General features: G+C 41.9%; 1 protein-coding gene across 1 annotated transcript in view; it reads left to right on the forward strand.

Moving 5' to 3' along the window:
- TBK1 (TANK binding kinase 1) overlaps window positions 1–19,631 on the forward strand; it is a 394,952-nt gene that overhangs the window by 83,986 nt on the left and 291,335 nt on the right. Inside the window, exon 5 of the mRNA XM_069229127.1 lies at window positions 17,455–17,636. Within this exon, the coding sequence (XP_069085228.1) occupies window positions 17,455–17,636 (182 nt within the window). The remainder of the gene's footprint in view (window positions 1–17,454; window positions 17,637–19,631) is intronic.

The following is a 19,631-nucleotide window of genomic DNA, read 5'->3' on the forward strand; positions in this document are numbered from 1 at the left end:
ATGTATCTGTTTTAGATCTGCATTCTTTGGTCCAAATGTTTGTCGACATACCTGTGCTTTGGCAATGCACTTGAACAAGGAGTCCTTATCTATGCGGGTACGGGGAGCCCCGAAATTCTAGGCACCCCAACATTGACCTCAAATTGCCCACTTTCATTGGACCAGAGACGGTGTTAAATCCAATTTTCATGAGGCAATGTGTCCCTGCATTAAGGCACCTCCCAGTATGTGAGCTCTAGATGATTGAAATAGTTAAAGCAGTGTTTCCTAACTGTTTGTCGAGATGATTTTCAGTTGGTCATGAAAATCCAAGCAATAAATACAGATGCCTTTAAATTCTGTATTTATCTTTTCACATTTGCTACGATTCAGTGACAGAGGACAAATGCCAGGCTGTGTCTTCTGACAATTTGCCGATTATATTTTTGTAACACTGGGAGTGGTGTTTACAAACTCCTCTCACTTTGCAGTCAGAGAAAGTAAATGGAATTACGTGACAGTCTTGCTGGGGTACATAGAGCCTGAAAGGAAAAGCTGCAGGATGTCATTTTTGTAACACTCAACAACATGTAAATACCTGGAAATGGGCTGTGCACAGGAAACCAACACGGAAGCACATTTTTTGTAGTTCTGAAGTGTGATGGAAACAAAGATGCTAATAGGATCAGAACACGTCAATACACTTTTACATGGAGAAGCACAAATGATAAATATACACTTGTGTGCAATAAATATACATTTATGTGCAATATAGGTTTATCATTAAAACTGTGTCTCTGCAAATTTAGTGACCATTTCAATGGAAAATTTTATGCGTGTAAATTACAGTGTGTTACCACGCAATGCTTTTGTTGCATTAACAAATTGGCCACCTCCTGTTCATTAAAGCTAGGTGGGTCATAAAAAAATTGTCATGCTAAAAAGTGAGTCATGGTTCTAAAATGTCCCAAGCAAGCACCAAAATCAAGAGAGTAACGAACAGCATCCTTACAATAGGAGGAAATTCTTCTTGCTTACCCTCTGAATCAAGGGTTTTTATACATTATTTTCACATCTAAAATTGCAGAATCATTGTGATGTAAGCCAGTTTATCATTTCATCAGCAAATGAGAGCGCAAAAAAATAAACTTCAGGTTGCCTTAACACCTAAGCATATATGAATAATTATTCAGCTCCTTCAATGGTAATGTTGCCAGTGATGTTAGAACAAACTAGATACATAAACAACAGAATGTTATATGAACGAATAGTGCACAGTGATCTAACGGAAGGACCTTGAGAAATTGTTGCAGTCTCATGACTGAGATGGAGAAGTTCATTGAAGCCAGCAGGAACAACAACAATGGAAAGTAAACACTTAATACTAATCTGCTTGATTACAGGCTGTAAAAGCAACAGCAGTGTGATGTGCAGTGGAAAAGAACTGTGTGACAAGATGGCAGTTATAGCTAAATTGAGGCCTAGTTAACATGGATCAGGAAAACACATTTACATATCATAGAAAATGTGTTTTTTAAGCATCCGTATTATATCAATGAATGTATAATCGAGTGTGAAAGTGCATTCTGCTCATTATTAATGATGTACAAAAATATAAACATAGAACAATGTTTAAGAAATGCAACACCGTTCCTGTAATGCTGACATGTGTCCCTTGTTTCCAGTTTTCAAGTCACAATAAAGTTGCACATATAATTTCAGCTCTCCTTTGAGTCACTCCAAGGATCCCCTAGTTCTTGCTTCCGCTTTCCTTTCTATGTCTTCAGAGAGGTGTCTTAGCATTGCTATTGTAAAATACATAAATTACCTGTTAACTCATTAACCTGAAAGATGACAACATTCCCAAAACCACATTCTCTTCCCTCTTGATGGAAAAGGAATAATCTTCATTTTTAATGCTTTGAAACAATATCAAAGCGAGCTCCCTTCAGGCATAACTAATGGATTCTCTCAGGATATAACTTTTTATATCATAATTTGGTTCATAGACTAAAAAGTATTGGAAAGAGGTGAGGGCCAAAATAATGATCCCTTATCAGTTCTAGAATTCAGGCAGAAATACTCTTTGAACTTGGGCTATATTGCTGCCATTTTCAAACATTCCAGTGTGCATAGCAGCACAGTCCAGACCATATAAAATACTTCATCGTAGCGCCAGAGTCCAGAATAGCTGTAGGAGTATGAGTACAGCTAAATCTTGACTAGGCTATTATTTTATTAGAGTTCATGCATCCAGGCTGCAAGATGATGAGAATAGGACATGTGGATACATTTACCCTACCTTACAGTAGAGACAAAAAACGCAAAGCATATTGAAAGCTTGGGCAGTTGGTATATACAATCTCTGCAGTGCAGGAAATGAAGGGGATCCTGCCAGGCTCTTTTATTGAGCCGGATCCTGGCTGGCTTCAGTGAAATATGCTGCATTGTCTTTGTGTCATTTCCAGACACCGGGACACATTCAGCAGCAACAGCAGTTGTGTGTTTTCCATTCTAAGCAGTAACCTCTAAGTAGCGAGGGGCTTTTTCATTTTCACTTCAAGCTGGGGGCGGAAAATAAAGCGCAAATTTAAAGGACCTTCAGCCCTCTTTTTGTTAAAGCACTGTCCTGGCTTGGAGCTATATCAAGCCTAAGACCTAGAATCAAGTGCAATAGTTGTAAACAAAGGTGCACAATTTGTAATCACTTCAAGTATTTAAGGGAAACTATGGTTTGAGGCAGGGTTTTGACTTTGTTCAACCTATGTTCATAAGACCTATGCATGCACTAATAAGAACGTCAGCTGCGTCTGTCTGTATGAATATTTCCTACTTAATTATTTGAATAGCACAAACTAATCTGTTTTTCTTTTCTTTTTTTTGTAGCACTACTCACCCCAAATTAGGGTGTTAGACCGCCTTAAATCTTTCTCACATACACTCCTATTTACACAGAGGCAATATATAATTCAAGTATATAAATTAATAATGTACATGACGAGTTACATAAGACATAGAGGGTTAAAAGGTGTAGGAGTCACATATCATCATTACTGGTAGATATTATATGTTAAGAGTGCCAGGTCCAGAGAAACACAATGTAGGATTTAAAATGTAACACATTAGTTTCGTTTTACTGTACTCATAATACTTTATTACTAGCACATTTTAGCAACCTTAAACTCATGGCAGATTGAGGAAAAAATGAGTTTCTAAACCCATGGTTTGCAGTTCGCATGATATTTCCTAATGTCGATTCATAGCTCACTATGCTATTTTAGGATTGCAATTTCTGAACTGCAAGTAGTAAAATAATCTGTGTTAAAAGCAGTAACATGTTTACCTGTCAACATAAAATGGAATCTGTGATCTACTTGTTAATGCAGTGTACTATACAGCATGCACATCAACCCACCAAGCTACTTTAAGTCACAACTGTGACGAGACAAAATGCATACCTCTCCAGCAATTATTCAAGAGCTAGTTATGTTACCATTATTATTATCCTCTCAAACATGTGAGCACACTGAACTCTCTGCTCCATGTGCCTTAGCCCAATAAGATAGTTTAAAATGCAGCCTCTTTGTGATCAATTAAATAAGCCACTACAAATGTACTGCCACGTTTCTCCTAGATGCAGTTTCTTTGGGTCAGAGTTTTCAAAAATACATTGTACAAGTTGACTGCCAGACTGCTTTTTATAACTCTACTGGCTGCGCTCCCTTTCTGCTGCCATACCGTGACACCCAATTTATGGGTTCTTGGAAAAAAATGTAGCACTTCTGATTTTGAGAAGTATACTGTTCAAAAGCCAGGGTGTAAAAGCTCAGTTAGTTACACTGTAGTAATTGTCTTGTTAACAGCAGTGGCCCAAATGAGTGTTTTACTCTAAAGGATATTGCGTTATGATTTATTTATTAAGACTAAATGGGGAATGATAGCTACGTCTAGAGTTAAAGTTGTTTTTCATTCCATGGACATTGTCTAGTTAAATATGTGCTACATTGATCAGATTGGAGCATCAAGACTTGATGTGTTACCTGCATTGATCAGAACTAAAGGGATGTGCAAGGAAAATACGTTATTGCTCCCTAAAGATGCAATGAGGACAATGCACCCTTAAATTGTGTATGAACATTCAATGGGTAATAAACCATTTGACAAAACGACAAATGGACTAAGAAAAAGTAATGTTAATTGCACTGGATGCACCTAGCAAATCCTAATCTAGATTGCATAGACTCATTGGAATTGTTCTTGGATAGTTTGAATATTTATAGTTTTGATGAAAATGTCAATTTGAATTCTTAGTTTGAGATGGGCTTCAAGGGTTGCTGGAATGTGGGGCGAATAAGATGGCATCTTTCATAGTTAGATGATGTTAAATGTTTTAAGAAATTAGGCATAGTTGCTATTTGGGAAACGCAGCGAGCCCATCATCTGTTGAGGATTGTGCCACTTTTAATGCAGGCCCATAAGAGTAGTCTTAATAACGCAAACATTATAGCTTTGCAATGAAGGTAACATCAATATACGAGAGGCTCTAAAGTATGTTTAGAGATGCATTTGGTCAGTGTTTAGATCCCTTCTGTTAAGAGCTCGGATTAGGTTTTGAATGATTTAAAGAAAGTAACATTGAAGGAAGCACCTGTTCCTAGTCACGGGATGAGACTGCTTCTGCGTGTATTTAAAAACAAATCATACATACCCAGAGATTGATTGGAACTTGGAGATTACATATGAAGGTCTCAGAGCAAGTGTCCTTGTCCCACAAACACAAGCAAAGGAGGTGGACCCTGATTTATGGGGCTTATAAGAGGAAATCCCTAGATATTCAACAGATGGCTTGGAAGGGACATATCCTTAGAACAAAGTTGTATTGTTAAAATGAAAATCTGGGATTGGCTTTATTCATATTGATCTTGAAGATTGTTTTACCTGCACAGACTATCCGTTTTAGAACTGGCATCCTTGAGGTGGTTTCCCCTGTCTTTTTTCCTCTGCTCCTATATTTAGGGTCGAGCCCGCGAGTGCATGTGCTAGCGAGACTGTTGTGTTCAGTTAAGGGCTTGGGGCCCTTGTGTGGCTCACCATTTGTTGGTTTGCACAGCACTCTTCTTTACAGCCTCATAATTCATCAAGGCACACCTGGCATAATTTCCGTTTCTTTGTATGCAGTAGGGATCAAGCACTAATTGATTCAAGTTAATTAGTGCCCGTCCACTGCGCCCGACGTGATCGAGGTACTATTTGTTCTTTTTAGTTTCTAGTGCCCCACAACAGAAGGCTTGTGACCGGCAAAAAGGTGCCTAGCAGGACAAACAAAATTGCCAAGTTTTATTTTTTAAAGCTAACTTTTTTATTTTGCTAGTCGTCTTTTCTCAGTTTCCATGCATGTTTTCTTTTGTTTTTGCTCGTGGGTGCTGTCAAAAGATGACAATTAACTTGCTCCGGATATGCGAGACCTATTGCATTCATTGCAAATGCTTGTTTTGACTATGTGCTGGATTCGGTTTTTGCTAGTTTTTGGTACTCTGGGCAAATTACCACTGCTAACCAGTGCAAAAGTGCCAGTGTTTGTAATGCTATCTGTATTTTACCACTGATTCCATCTTGACCACTGACTCCATTGTGTCCTTAGCTTAGCTTCAAATGGCGTCACTTCGGTGGCACAGGTATTTTTCCACGCACAGCTTGTTAATGTGTTTTCGCTTTTCTCACCAGGGAAGGGAACATAACGTGGGGGATGCAATGATGAGAAAGAGTGTACAAGGATGAGAATATTTATAGCAGAGAAGGGTACGGCCCCCCCTCTTGGAAATACACCTGGGATCCGGCCAGTCCTTTTGTGTATGTTTTCAACACTGATAAAGTACAGCCAGCGCTTGAATTTCACAATTTAATCGAAGAGAGGGGGGAAGGTTACCAGAACCTTCCTCTTAAGCTTGTTTAAGGTATATAAGGTGGGGAAACTTGGCCCTGAGGCAGAAGGAACTCATTTCTGAGGGTGGGCACATTGATCAGAAAAATCAGAGTCCCATTAGGGAAAATTTCTACTGTCTCAGCTGCCCAGTGTTCCACAGCTTGACATTGGCAAAAACAAGGATGATGTTGGATTCAAACCCCATGGTGATGCATTTCTAATACTTAATTATATAGCTTTACTGTGTGCATACATAAATATATATATATATATATATATACATATATATATATACTGCATGCATATTGTTGATATTGCATTTTTTCTGATCATTATTATTCTACTGATTATTCTGTGATAAATGTTATAGCTGCATGCATTTTGCTGCATTCAAGTTAACCCCTCGGGTGCTGTAGTGATATTTGTGTTTTGACCACTGACTCCATATCGCACCACTTTTCACTGGGCTTAGCTGTCCACCGTCACTTTAGTGGTCACCAGTTACAGAGTCTATTTTGTAGTCAGCTTAGCCTTAGCTTCACCGCCACGTTAAAAGTGTGAGTATCTTTCCGTACAAAACATGTTATACAACATGTTTTCTATTCTACGTGTCTGCTTGTTCTTTTCTCACCAAAGGGCTAGGACATAACGTGGAGGAGTCAGTCAGCACGATAAGGATGTACTAGAAGGATGTTTATGGTACAGCAGGGAACGGCTTAGGCTTGGGAGAGACACCTTGGGAAACTGGCCTGTTCCAACCTGTTTCTTTCAACCCTGACCTAAAATAGCCAGCATTTTTTTAATACTTCTTGCGGAGTGGTAGGGGTTTTTCCAGAAATCTCCTTCCTCGCTTGTTTAATATATATATATATATATATATCAATATAGGTATTTGTATCTTTGGATGTATATATTTGCTATTTATAGATTGAAGATTCTTGGGGTTTGTAGGGGCAAATTGGCTTTAGGCCATTTCTGCCCCCTTGGGGGCAGATGGGCCTATTTTAATTAGGCCGATCTCCCCCCCCCCCCAAGGGGGGCTGAAACCACTAGGCACCAGGGATTTTTTTGTTGTTCATTTCTTTTACAGATTGGGAGCAACCCCTTAGGCAAGGGTCACTCCCCTGGGGGCAATTTTATTTCAGGCCATTTCTGCCCCCCTTGGGGGCAGATCAGCCTAATTTTCTTAGGCCAGTCTTCCCCCAAGGGGTTCGGAAACCACTAGACACCAGGGATTTTTTTTGCGACAATTTCACGCAAGGGGACCAACCCCTTAGGCAAGGGTCCCTCCCCTGGGGGGCAGATTTATTTTATGCAATTTCTGCACCCCTGAGGGCAGATCGGCCTATTTCTATTAGGCACTTAGGCACCAGTGATTGATGTGTGTGCTTTGTTTGGGGAGCAGCCCTTGGGCAAGGGTCGTTCCCGGGGGGGGGGGGGGCAAATATGGCTTTAGGCCATTTCTGCCCCCCTTGGGGCAGATGGGCCTATTTTAATTAGACCGATCTGCCCCCAAGTGGGGGCTGAAACCACTAGGCACCAGGGATTTTTTAAAATTTCTTTTACAGATGGGGAGTGACCCCTTAGGCAAGGGTCACTCCCCTGGGGGGCAAATTCATTTTAGGCCATTTCTGCCCCCCCTTAGGGGCAGATCGACCTATTTCTATTAGGCCGATCTGCCCCCAGGGGGGGCAGAAACCACTTAGGCACCAGTGATTGGTGTGTGTGTGCTTTGTTAGGGGGGGGGGCAGCCCCTTGGGCAAGGGTTGATCCCAATGGTGGGAACATTACTGTTTCGTAAGGCCCATCTGCCCCCAAGGGGGACAGAAAGCCCACCAGAGACCAGGGAAGTTTTAAAAATAAAAAAATAAAGAGGGTGGGGGTATGGCCATACCCCTACCCCAAATGAATGGGGACAAAGTTGTCCTGCCCACCGGTGGGCAGATGGGGCAGTTACCTCCGATCCACTCCCTGGGGGGCAGAAAGCCTGCTAGATGCCAGGGAATTAAACAAAAAAAAATAGTGGAGTGGTGGCTACCAACCAGTATGGGCGTGGTTATGCCCCCACCCCAACTGAAGGGGATAACAGTCTTTCAGCTCTCCCCCACGCACACCGATCCCGATCACGTCCAAAAGTGTCACAAGAGCTATGGGTACTCTTAAGTCAGGCTCCCCCCTTCATCTTGCCCCTCCGGCGATCCTAGCCCAAGGATCACCAATAATAGCACCTGTTCTTACTGAGTTATTGAATCTGTCACTGGAGAATGGCATTTTTCCTTCTCAATGGAAACATGCGATTGTTAAACCCCTCCTTAAAAAACCTAATTTAGACCCCCTAATCTTACAAAACTCTAGACCCATCTCCCTGCTACCAATCTTCGCTAAAATACTAGAAAAACATGAAAATAACCAGCTGTCTACTTATCTTGAGGACAATAATATTTTACACCCCTCTCAAATGGGTTTTAGACCCTTGCACAGTACTGAATCTGCTTTGATCGCAGTGATGGAAGGGGCCAGACGGCACCTTGATGATGGTCAGGCATCGGCAGTAGTATTACTGGACTTGAGCGCCACCTTTGATACAGTAGACCATAGTATCCTCCTCCGGTGGATGAAGGAGATAGGAGTTAGGGGGACTGTGCTAAGTTGGTTTAGCGAGTTTCTAAGCACACATTCATTCCAGGTACTGGATAGATCTTTCTACTCACGCAGTTTAAACAGTAGATGGGGTCTACCTCAGGGCTCCTCCCTTAGCCCTTCACTGTTCAATATTTATATGCTGCCCCTTGTTAAGGTTGTGGAGCCTGTTGGCCTCTCCCTGATAGCCTACGCCGATGATACACAATTGGTGTTTTCTCTGACTTCAAACCACAACTCTTTAGACACCTCGCTTGGCCCTGGATTATGTGCAATATCTAATTGGATGTCAGATTGTAAATTGAAACTTAATGCAGACAAAACAGAGGTCATGTTCTTGGGCTCTCAAGTTCCTTTAACGCCATCTTCCTCTGCTCTGTCTTCTTTGAGAGGCTTCCAGCACCCAAGGAACACATTAAGAGTCTTGGGATTTGGCTTGACAGGCAAAGAAAATCTCGGCCTCGTGCTTTGCCATATTTAGACTTCTCAGGAAGGTGTTTAAAATCCTTCAGTTTGTAGCCAATAGATTAATTATACATGCATTGACTAGTTCACGCCTGGACTACGGCAATACCCTTTTTCTAGGGTCTCCAAAGTATGTAAAGAGGAAACTCCAAATGGTACAGAATACCGCCGCTAGACTGCTCTTTAATATCCCTAAATATGAATCAGTTAAATCTGCATTGGCTCCCAGTCGAGCAGCAAATTAAATTCAAGGCCCTATGGTATATACATAGAACTCTACATGATAAAAGGCCCCCTCATCTGTGGTCTTTGGCCACGTTTTATAAGCCTCTGAGACATCTTAGGTCTTTATCAGCAGCTTTAGCAGCAATCCCCTCTGTAAAAAAGGCCAGATGGGGCGGAAGGTCATTGTCGTATCTAGGTACGAAGCTATGGAATTCATTGCCTTTATCATTGCGGCTCACTGACCAGGAATTAATTTTTAGGCGACTACTGAAAACATGGCTATACTGATCTCTTTTATATTCACTTGTAGGTTCTGCTGAAGCGCTAGGAGGCCTTCGGATAGCTATGCGCTATATAAATTGACTTAACATAATACTAAAACATCTTATCCCACGGCAAGCAAGAGGACATTTGATTATTTTTAGTTTTGGTTTTACAATTTGGCCATGAGAGCTTGTCTAACTCACAAAATCGTCCCACTTGGAATGGTGAGGGCTGCACTTTTTGGACTTTGGGACGCTGCCATGTAGAAAAATCTACGAGGCCTAGAGACATCGGAAAACTAAACATCTGGGTGAGTACAGGGTGGTGTGCTTCACATGCACCCTGCACCGTTTTCTTACCCACAATGGCCTGCAAACCTTAACTTTGCTTAAAATCACACATTTTCCCATATTTTTGTGATGGAACCTGCAGGAATCCACAAAATTCCTACCACCCAGCATTGTTGCATCTATACCGATAAAAATTCTGCCCCACTTGTCAGCCTAAAAATGATTTTTTTTCAAACTGCCCTTTTAGACCCGCTTTGGTTACCTGTCATAAGCACTTGGCCCACCTACACAAGTGTTGTATAATTTTTTACCGGGAGACTAAGGGGAATGTTGGGTGGTAGGAAATTTGTGCCGGTGCGTTGATCCCACACAGAAATGTTGGGAAAATGTGATTTTGTTAGCTAAATTTGAGGTTTGCTGAGGATTCTGGGAAAGAAAACACTGTGGGATTCACACAAGTCACACCTCCCTGGACTCCCTCGGATGTCTTGGTTTCAGAAATGTTTGGGTTTGGTAGGTTTCCCTCGATGGCTGCTGAGCCCAGGACCAAAAACGCAAGTGTGCCCCCCACCCCACCCCCAACCGCCACAAAGACAGGTAGTTTTGTATTTGATAATTTTGATGTGTCCACATAGTGTTTTAGGGCATTTCCTGTTGCGGGCACTAGGCCTACCCACACAAGTGGGGTACCATTTATATTGGGAGACCGGGGGCAATGCCGGGTAGACGGGAAGATTGTGGCTCCCCACAGATTACAGAACACCAAAATGTGCGGGAAAAGTGTTTTTTTTCGCCAAATTTTGAGGTTTGCTAAGGATTCTGGGTAACAGAACCTGGTGAGAGCACCACAAGTTACCCCCTCCTGGGTTCCCCTAGGTCAGTGGTTCCCAACCTGTGGTCCAGGGACCCCTTGGGATCCGCGAAGCCTTCTCAGGGGGTCCGCAACTGCTTAGAAAATTTAACAAAATATTAGCAGATTAGGTCTCCAGCTTTCAGTAATGACTCAGTAGGGGGTTTCCAGATTTCAATAATGATTTAGTGGGGTTCCCCGGTTTCCAGTAATGATAAAGTCAGGGTCCACAAAAGTCAAAAGGTTGGGAACCGCTGCCCTAGGTTTCTAGTTTTCAAAAATGTCCAGGTTTGGTAGGTTTTTCTAGATACCGGATGAGCGAGAGGCCAAAATCCACAGCTAGGCACTTTGCAAAAAACACGTCTGTTTTCTTTGGGAAAATGTGATGTGTCCACGTTGCGTTTTGGGATATTTCCTGTCGTGGGCACTAGGCCTACCCACACAAGTGAGGTACCATATTTATCGGGAGTCGGGGAATGCTGGGTGGAAGGAAATTTGTGGCTCCTCTCAGATTCCAGAACTTTCTGTCACTGAAATGTGAGGAAAAGGTGTTTTTTTGGGGCCAAATTTTGAGATTTGCAAAGGATTCTGGGTAACAGAACCTGGTGAGAGCCCCACAAGTCACCGCATTCTGAATTCCCCTAGGTGTCCAGGTTTGAAAAATGCACACGTTTGGTAGGTTTCCATAGGTGCCGGCTGAGCTACAGGCCAAAATCCACAGCAAGGCACTTTCCAAAAAATACATCAGATTTCAATGTAAAAATGTGATGTGTCAATATTGCGTTTCCTGTTGCAGGCATTAGGCCTACTCACACAAGTGAGGTACCATTTTCATCTGGAGGCTTGGACGAAACACAGAATAGTAGAACAAGTGTTATTGCCCCTTGTCTTTCTCTACATTTTTTCCTTCCAAATGTAAGACAGTGTGTAAAAAAAGACGTCTATTTGAGAAATGCCCTGTAATTCACATGCTTGTAAGGGGACCCCGGAATTCATAGATGTGCAAATAACCACTGCTTCTCAACACCTTATCTTGTGCCCATTTTGGACATACAAAGGTTTCCTTGATACCTACTTTTCACTCTTTATATTTTACCAAATGAATTGCTGTATACCCGGTATACAATGAAAACCCATTGCAAGGTGCAACTCCTTTATTGGCTGTGGGTACGTAGGGTTCTTCGTGAACCTACAAGCCCTATGTTTCCCCACAACTAGCAGACGTAACGGTGTATTGCTTTAGAAAATCTGACATCGCAGGAAAAATTTATGTTTTTTTTTTTTTAACCTCAGTTTCAATATTTTTTTATTTCAGCTGTTATTTTCTGTAGGAACAAATTGTAAGATCTACACAAATGACCCCTTGCTAAATTCAGAATTGTGTCTACTTTTTAGAAATGTTAAGCTGTCCGGGATCCAGCATTGATTTCACACCCCTTTCTGTCACTAACTGGAAGGAGGCTAAAAGCACAAAAAATCGTAAAAATGGGGTATGTCCCAATAAAATGCCAAAATTGTGTCGAAAAATGTGGTTCTCTGATTCAGGTCTGCCTGTTCCTGAAAGCTGGGAAGATGGTGACTTTAGCACCGCAATCCCTTTGTTGATGCCATTTTCAGGGGGAAAAAAAAACAAGCCTTCTTCTGCAGCCCTCTTTTCCCATTTAAAAAACAAAAAAAAAGAAAAAAAAGAACATTTTGCTGTATTTTGGCTAAGTTCTTGGTCTCTTCCAGGGGAACCCACAAACTCTGGGTACCTCTAGAATGCCTAGGATGTTGGAAAAAAAGGACGCAAATTTGGTGTGGGTAGCTTATGTGGACAAAAAGTTATGAGGCCGTAAGCGCAAACTGCCCAAATAGCCAAAAAAAGGCCCGGTACCTGAGGGGGGAAAAGGCCTGGCAGCGAAGGGGTTTAAGTGCTCATTTTAATATTTTTTTTACTTTTGTTTGAACCCTGGGAAAGTGCCTTAATTAACTCACTACACAGACTAAAAGTGCTGCACTGTGCATTCTTTAGCCTCGTTCCCTCTTAGTTTGACGATAAGCCGAACAGTGCTCCCGGTGTAAATTGTGGTTATGATTGGTTATCCATTATAGGCATATTTGATTTACTAGTATGTCCATAGTTTAGTGCAATTAAGTGTGCCCAGGGCCTGTAAATCAAATGATTCTATTGGGCCTGCAGCACTGATTGTGCCACCCACGAGTAGCCCTGTAAACATGTCTCAAACCTGCCATTGCAGTGTCTGTGTGTACAGTTTTAAACTGCCATGTCGACCTGGCAAATGCACCCACTTGCCAGCTCCAAATCTTTCCTTTTAGTACATGTAAGGCACCCCTAAAGTAGGCCCTAGGTAGCCCCATGGGCAGGGTGCAGTGTATTTAAAAGGTAGGACATGTTCTGCTGTGTTTTACATATCCTGCTATTGAAATACTGCCCAATTTGTTTTTCACTATTGAGCCTATCTCTCCCATAGGTTAACATGGGGATTGCCTTTAAATACCTTTTAAGTGTGGTTTCTTAATGGGAGCAGATAGAGATGTGGTGTTTGGAGTCTCTGAACTTACAATTCAAAAATACATCTTTTGGTAAAGTTGTTTTTTAGATTGTCAGTTTGAAAATAGCACTTTTAGAAAGTGGGCATTCTCTTGCTTACCTATTCTGTGCCTCTGCTTGGCAGCTGAACCCACGTCTGGGTTAGACTGACAGTTGGGCTGTTTGGGAATTCACTCTAGACAGTAACACAAAGGGAGCTGAGGTGTGTCATGCATTTCCTGATGGGTCTACCTGGGCTACAGTGGGAGGATGAAGCTGACACCTGCACTTGAAAGGGCTGTGCCTCACCTCACACAATACAATTTTCAAACCCCGTAGAGGGTGGCTGGGGCAGGACAAGGAGAGGCAGGGTTATGTGCACTACACAGACTTTCCTTTGAAGTTTGCCTACTTCAAAGGCAGAATTGAGTGTAAGTATTGGACTGCTGACCCCACAACCTCAGGACACTTCTGGATCAAGAGGAACCTCTGCCAAGGAGAAGAGTGAAGAGTGAGGAGGAGCGGGAGAAGAGTGAGGAGGAGCGCACTGCCCCTTTGCTGTGTGCGCTTTGGTGGGTTGGTCTGCAGTTGATGCTTCTGCTTTGAACAGGACTAAGATTGACCTTTGCCGTGTATCCTGCTTGTGAGGTTTCTACAAGGGCTTGGACTGAGTTTTTCCCCTGTTAAGAAGTCTCAGGGACAGCAGCGACTTGACCTGCCAGCCTCTGAGTTCTCCTGCTTAGGACCCTGACTTGTCAAGTGGTGTCCACTCCAGTATCTGGGCCCTAGGGTGTGAAAGCTGGCCTAAGAACAAGCAGAACCAGGCCTACCAACTTTGGGCGACTCCAGAACCGTCCGAGCTGCCCCACTGCCTGTACCTGATGCCATGGTCCCTGCTGAACCACAATGACTGTGGCCAACATTGCAGGCCCGGCGCCGCCGTAGCACCCCTGAAGTCCTATGACATTGTGAGTCCCGAGTGCGGTGTCACTGACGTCCGTCACACCCGACTCCGCCGCTTCGCCTGTGGCCCCGTGGTGTGACCGCGCCCCCAAGAGTTCACCCCATTGTGTCTTGACCTGCCGAATTCATTGACCTCCGCCGGATCATAATGAGCAGACGCCACATCACTTCCCTGAAACCATCAGTAACTGATGACTCTCCGCCTCTGCTCTGCAGTAACGAACTAACGCCTCTCCTCCCCAGTGACAGTAAGGAACTGATGCTGCACCAGATCCAGCGACGCCTCACCTCCCAGACTCTGCGCACCGGCTTGATTCCTCGTTTACCAAGGGTACTGTACCTGGGGTCATACGACTCCGTGACCGACGCTGCACTCCCTTGCGAGTGCCGTCAGACTGTTGGGGAAGACTCCGTCAACTACGTTGTTATAGCCCTAGTTGGAGCTATTGTGTTTCTACATGTTTTTATTGGGATTTAATCTTTCAGAGTTCATATCTGTGCTTGTGTATGTTGGATTTTTGTTGTTTTGGTCTTGCTTTACTTAGATAAATATTGACTATTTTTCTAAACTGGTGTGGTGTCCATTTGTGGTGTTTTCATTGTGTAACTGTATGTGAGTACAAATACTTAACACATTGCCTCTGAGAAAAGCCTGACTGCTTGTGCCAAGCTACCAAGAGAGTAAGCAGGAGTCATCTTAGGTGTGTGACTCCCTTACCCTGACTAGAGTGAGGGTCCTAAATTGGACAGGGTGTAAACTGATTGCACACAAGAGACACTGTTGCTAACAATCAGTATGTAAGAGAAGCTTTGAATGGTGTTTATGCCTTTGATAGCTGGCAAGGGACGGTAGGATCTGAGGACTGTAAAGTATAACATTTGCTGAACTAAAATCAGTTTTGGAATACTTCATAAGATACTATACATGTAAAACATAAATTCCCCTGGTAATATATTTATTAGAAGGCTTATGGTAATCTACTTGACAGTAACAAGGAATGTGGAAAGTGAGGTTTAGTTACACAAAGAACTCTAAACCATCATTGTCTGTGCTAAGTAAGGAAAGGCAACAAGTACAGTGTTAGCACTGGATGAGGAAGATGTATTTGTAACTTTTCGTAGTTAGCTATATGTGCATTTGTGGCTGCTCCTTTTTACAGTGCTGCTTGGGGGCTGTCCTTACGATTGGCCATAGGAGCTTTGCTACTTTTTCATTGGCACCAAAGTAGTAGGCCCTTCACTTCAGAGGACTGACTACTTTTTCTCAGGAGCGAACAAGTCTGAAAGGCGCAAAATAGAAATCCCTTTACAATGGCTGCTTAGGACACCAGTTCTGTGTATGGTATGGATTATATATTATATATACACACAGGAACCCTGTATTCCATATCAAGTTTTGGTATGAACCACAAACACCAACTCTGTGCCACATGAATTTACTTTTTTAGAAAAGTGGGCATGTTTCCCAATAAATTAGTACGGCTTTGTGTTACTAGTTGTAGTAACTCGGGATAAGCAAATAAAAATAAACGTATCTGTCTGAGATCCAACTAAGTGGATATAATCACAGAAGCTTCCAAGATCTCTTCAAAGTAAAAAAAAACAAAAAAAACTTGGGTATTCAAAAGAACAAGCAGGCAGTGCAGCCGGTTAACTAACACCTAAGTTGTCACTCTTCAAACTCCAAATCATAGTTGGATCTTTGTAACTTTGTCTCTGACACCTTTGAATTACTTTTGTGCCATGAATAAGTATGTAATGTACTCCTCTCAGATCTTAGGTGTACTCCATGTGGGACTTCTTCTAACTGATAGCACCCTTGTTTTGTCTGTTTTTGATTCACTTTGCTTCCCACTGGTTCTGGAATGTGATAATGCCCTCTTTTTTAGGTCTGGTGTTAGCCCAAGACCCTTTGACTCTGCAAAATTATATGGATAATAGGCTTAATAATTACAAGGACGTTCAGGCAGCACTCTACATCCATTTGTCTGGTATTGTCATTCACAATGGTCTCCCACCCACTACAGCATACTCCATGGGACAGTGGCTTAGCCCACTTCCGCCTGTGGCTAACTTCATTGTGAATGACCTCATTCTGCCCTTTCATAAGGAGCACAGAGACGTGAGTGATAAGTTGCTTAAGCATAAGAAACACACAAATGGAAGTTTGTTATATGTAAGCTGACCTTATCTAAATGAGGGTGTCTGGGGGTCTGTATAGGGTGGGTTGTTTGAAAGAGGCAAATTAGTGTTAAAGGAAAATTGGTGTGTAGCGGATATTGTTGGGTGAAAGTCACTGTTGGATGTCACAAGGGAGGCAATTATAGCATTCCATAATTGTATTGAGTGCAAAATACGTGGGCTGTCAACTATATACTCATTGTGTATTTTGTGGGTGATGTAGCCAACTATATGGCAAGTTTTAGCCATCTGATTGGGTGGTCAGGAAGACCGGGATCTAGTTGGGTTTTTCAGAAAAGAAGGAACTGAGTGGGATAGCGAAGGGGAGAGGATAGAAAGGATACCAAGATTGAAAATTAATATGTTTGAATTTGGGTGTGGAAATGGCTGTCTTGTGGCAAAATGATTGGCAGTGTTTTTTAAGGGATACTAGGCCACAGACGTGTGCTGTACGAATAAGCTCAGGAAGGAAATGATTGCGAGTTAGAGCTGGAGTTGATAGTTGCTCATCCCTTCATGTGGCAGAACTGTCAGGGTTTGAGAAAGATATTGTGTTGTATTCACACTTGCTATGCATGGGCTAATAGTTGACTGCAGTATATTTGTAAACCCCATTCAACACTTAAGATGCAGCTATGTCTTTCTTTCAAAACATTCCCCTAGCTGACATACAGGATGCAGCTTTTCAGTTAGAGTTCAGTTAAACTTAATCGCGAATGCACGCTGCAGATCAAAAATATTACTTATCTGTAGTCATGAGTAAATGGTGGCAGGATGGGAATCAAGCTGGTGTATTTGTCCGGCGCACTTTGGCCTTCTAGGTGATGCATGCATATGCAGTTTTCCAGACCCAAAACTGTATGGCAGGAGTAATCTCAGTTAACGTAGCTACAACAGAAACAAGGCGTAAACTGATGGTTACAAATAAGTAATGTTTTCCTTATTTTCTTTGTGATGGATATACATATCTTTGTATTTTCTGCTGAGCTGATCTTATTTGCATGACACTAAGACTGTAAAACCTCTCACTGTTTTAACACATGACCTGTTGTAACCATCTTGAACCAGTGCTTCTAAATGTAATGCTCTACTTGTCCTTTAGATAGCATGCCACTAAAAATGTGTTTTCTTCCCACTTCAGTGGCAGGGATGAATCATCTTCGAGAGAATGGTATAGTTCATAGAGACATCAAGCCGGGCAACATCATGCGTGTGATTGGTGAAGATGGCCAGTCTGTCTACAAGCTGACAGATTTTGGGGCTGCCCGGGAACTGGAAGATGATGAACAATTTGTTTCTCTCTATGGCACAGAAGAATATTTGGTACATTGTTTTATGTGCTGTTTTGTTTGTCTGTACTTGATATGCTTACTGAATTACACTCTAACGAGACCTGTCCAACAGTTGATAATTGAGTAATGAGGGTAATTCCTTTTCACCTGTAGGTTGACTTCCTAGGTGTCTTGAAGGAAGGTGTGCTATTCCTATGGTGAATAACTGCAATCTTTTAGAGCACCTACCTACAGGTTTTAACCTAACAGCCCTTGCCATATGGTGGCATGCATCTTGACTATTTAACTGCTCTCAAAGGGGAATCCATGCAGAGCAACTGTCTGAAACTGCCTTCTGCCCCATGAAGAGGATTTTGGTGGATCCTTGTTGTCCCCATTCTCTTCATTTACATCAGCCCTTCACACCCTTTTGGTCACACTTGTATTTGTATGCCATCAACACCTCCTTTTACCTTAGTCATTTCTAATTTATCAAACACATTCTAAAGTATAACAGTTTGCCTTCAACACATTAACATCTGAGTCGTAATACCTTTATAATATGTAATATGTCTATTCTTGATCCAAATAAAGCCATCTAATTGTCCCTCATCTCCTCCTCTCTCCCACCAATGTTAAATACCTTCATTCTCATAGCTACTAACACAGTAAATCATGGCACTCTTATTAAACTTAAGTTCATGATGGTGTGAAGCTTGCCAAAAGCATCATCTACATGTCTCCAAAAAATGCAAAACCCAACAGCCATTTTAGTTGCTAAACTATGGGAACACATGCTGACTGTACAAGTGGTTCAGTTGCTTCAGATTGACACCATGATAAAATATAAAATGTTCTGTATTGTGAAGAAATGGTTACATGCCCCATCTATCTTAGGAAAGGAAATTAGCCTTTTTGCATTTTCCGTCATCTTCTCTGGCTGTTCTTAAAACCCCTTATCCTCGTTTACTTTAAAAGGGACTCAGTATTCCTCATTTGTGATCCCATTGAGGACCTTGCTTTACTTTCATGCTACAGCCTATTGTAATTTACCCCAAAAATAAATCCTGACTTGTATAGTTATTTTAACAATTGCAACTTTCTTCTAAGCTTATAATAGTGATCTTCTGTGTTAAGCTGAGTAGCGTGGGAGGTGTCTTGACATTAAATATGCAGTGTCCACTAAGCAAACTGTAAATCAATATGTGTTCTCCGTAATAGGATATTATTTGATAATCTCAAACAAGTGATCAACATCACCTTTGTGTTGGATACCAGAATACATTTGGTTGTGTACATTTGTCAGTTTTTAAAATAACATAGTAAAAACACAGAGCTTAAGCATAGACATGGTATGTCACATTAACTAAAATTGACTCTGCGCCTTTAAGGATTTCAAAAGCTGCATTGCGGCAGAATGTTCCTCTTCTTTTTTCACCCCAACGAGCAAGGCTACCCGAATACTTCTGTCCCCACTGAAAGCTCATATTTTCCAAACAGTTTTTTCAGACATATTTTGGATTTCCCTCAATATCTTTAGACATGCTCTAATGATGTCACCCTTTTTTTCGTAAGGTAGGGTTTTCAATTTTCTACTTTTTCTAAATCAGCAGGAGTCTATTCAGGTGCCTTTTTGGCAGTTGTCTTTCCTGAGATTGCAAAGTGTATCAAAAGGTGACTACATTAGCCCTACTTATTCTCATATCATTGAGGCTGGTCTTCCCCTTTCTGTTTGAATCCTTTACCTTGCTTTTATTCTCTAGAGAGCTGATGATTTGGATAATGAGATTTTCAATCTTTCACCTTCCACAGGATTACAGTTCTGTGTTTTCTTGAAAGACCTTTGGACTTGAGAGTTACTTTAATTCTGGTTCTCTGCAGGAAGCTTGGCGAGTCCATACATAGACAATGTTGCTGCTCCATCAGCCAGGACTTGATCTAAACTGTTGCTCCCTTTATAACCTCAAGTTCTCTCTCAGGGGAGATCCTTCGTTTGAGCACAGGAAATCTTCAGAAAACGTCTTGAAGCAACTATTTGCTTGTCTTA

The sequence above is a fragment of the Pleurodeles waltl genome, chromosome 4_1 (genome assembly GCF_031143425.1).
Source record: "Pleurodeles waltl isolate 20211129_DDA chromosome 4_1, aPleWal1.hap1.20221129, whole genome shotgun sequence".
Lineage (NCBI taxonomy): Eukaryota > Metazoa > Chordata > Amphibia > Caudata > Salamandridae > Pleurodeles > Pleurodeles waltl.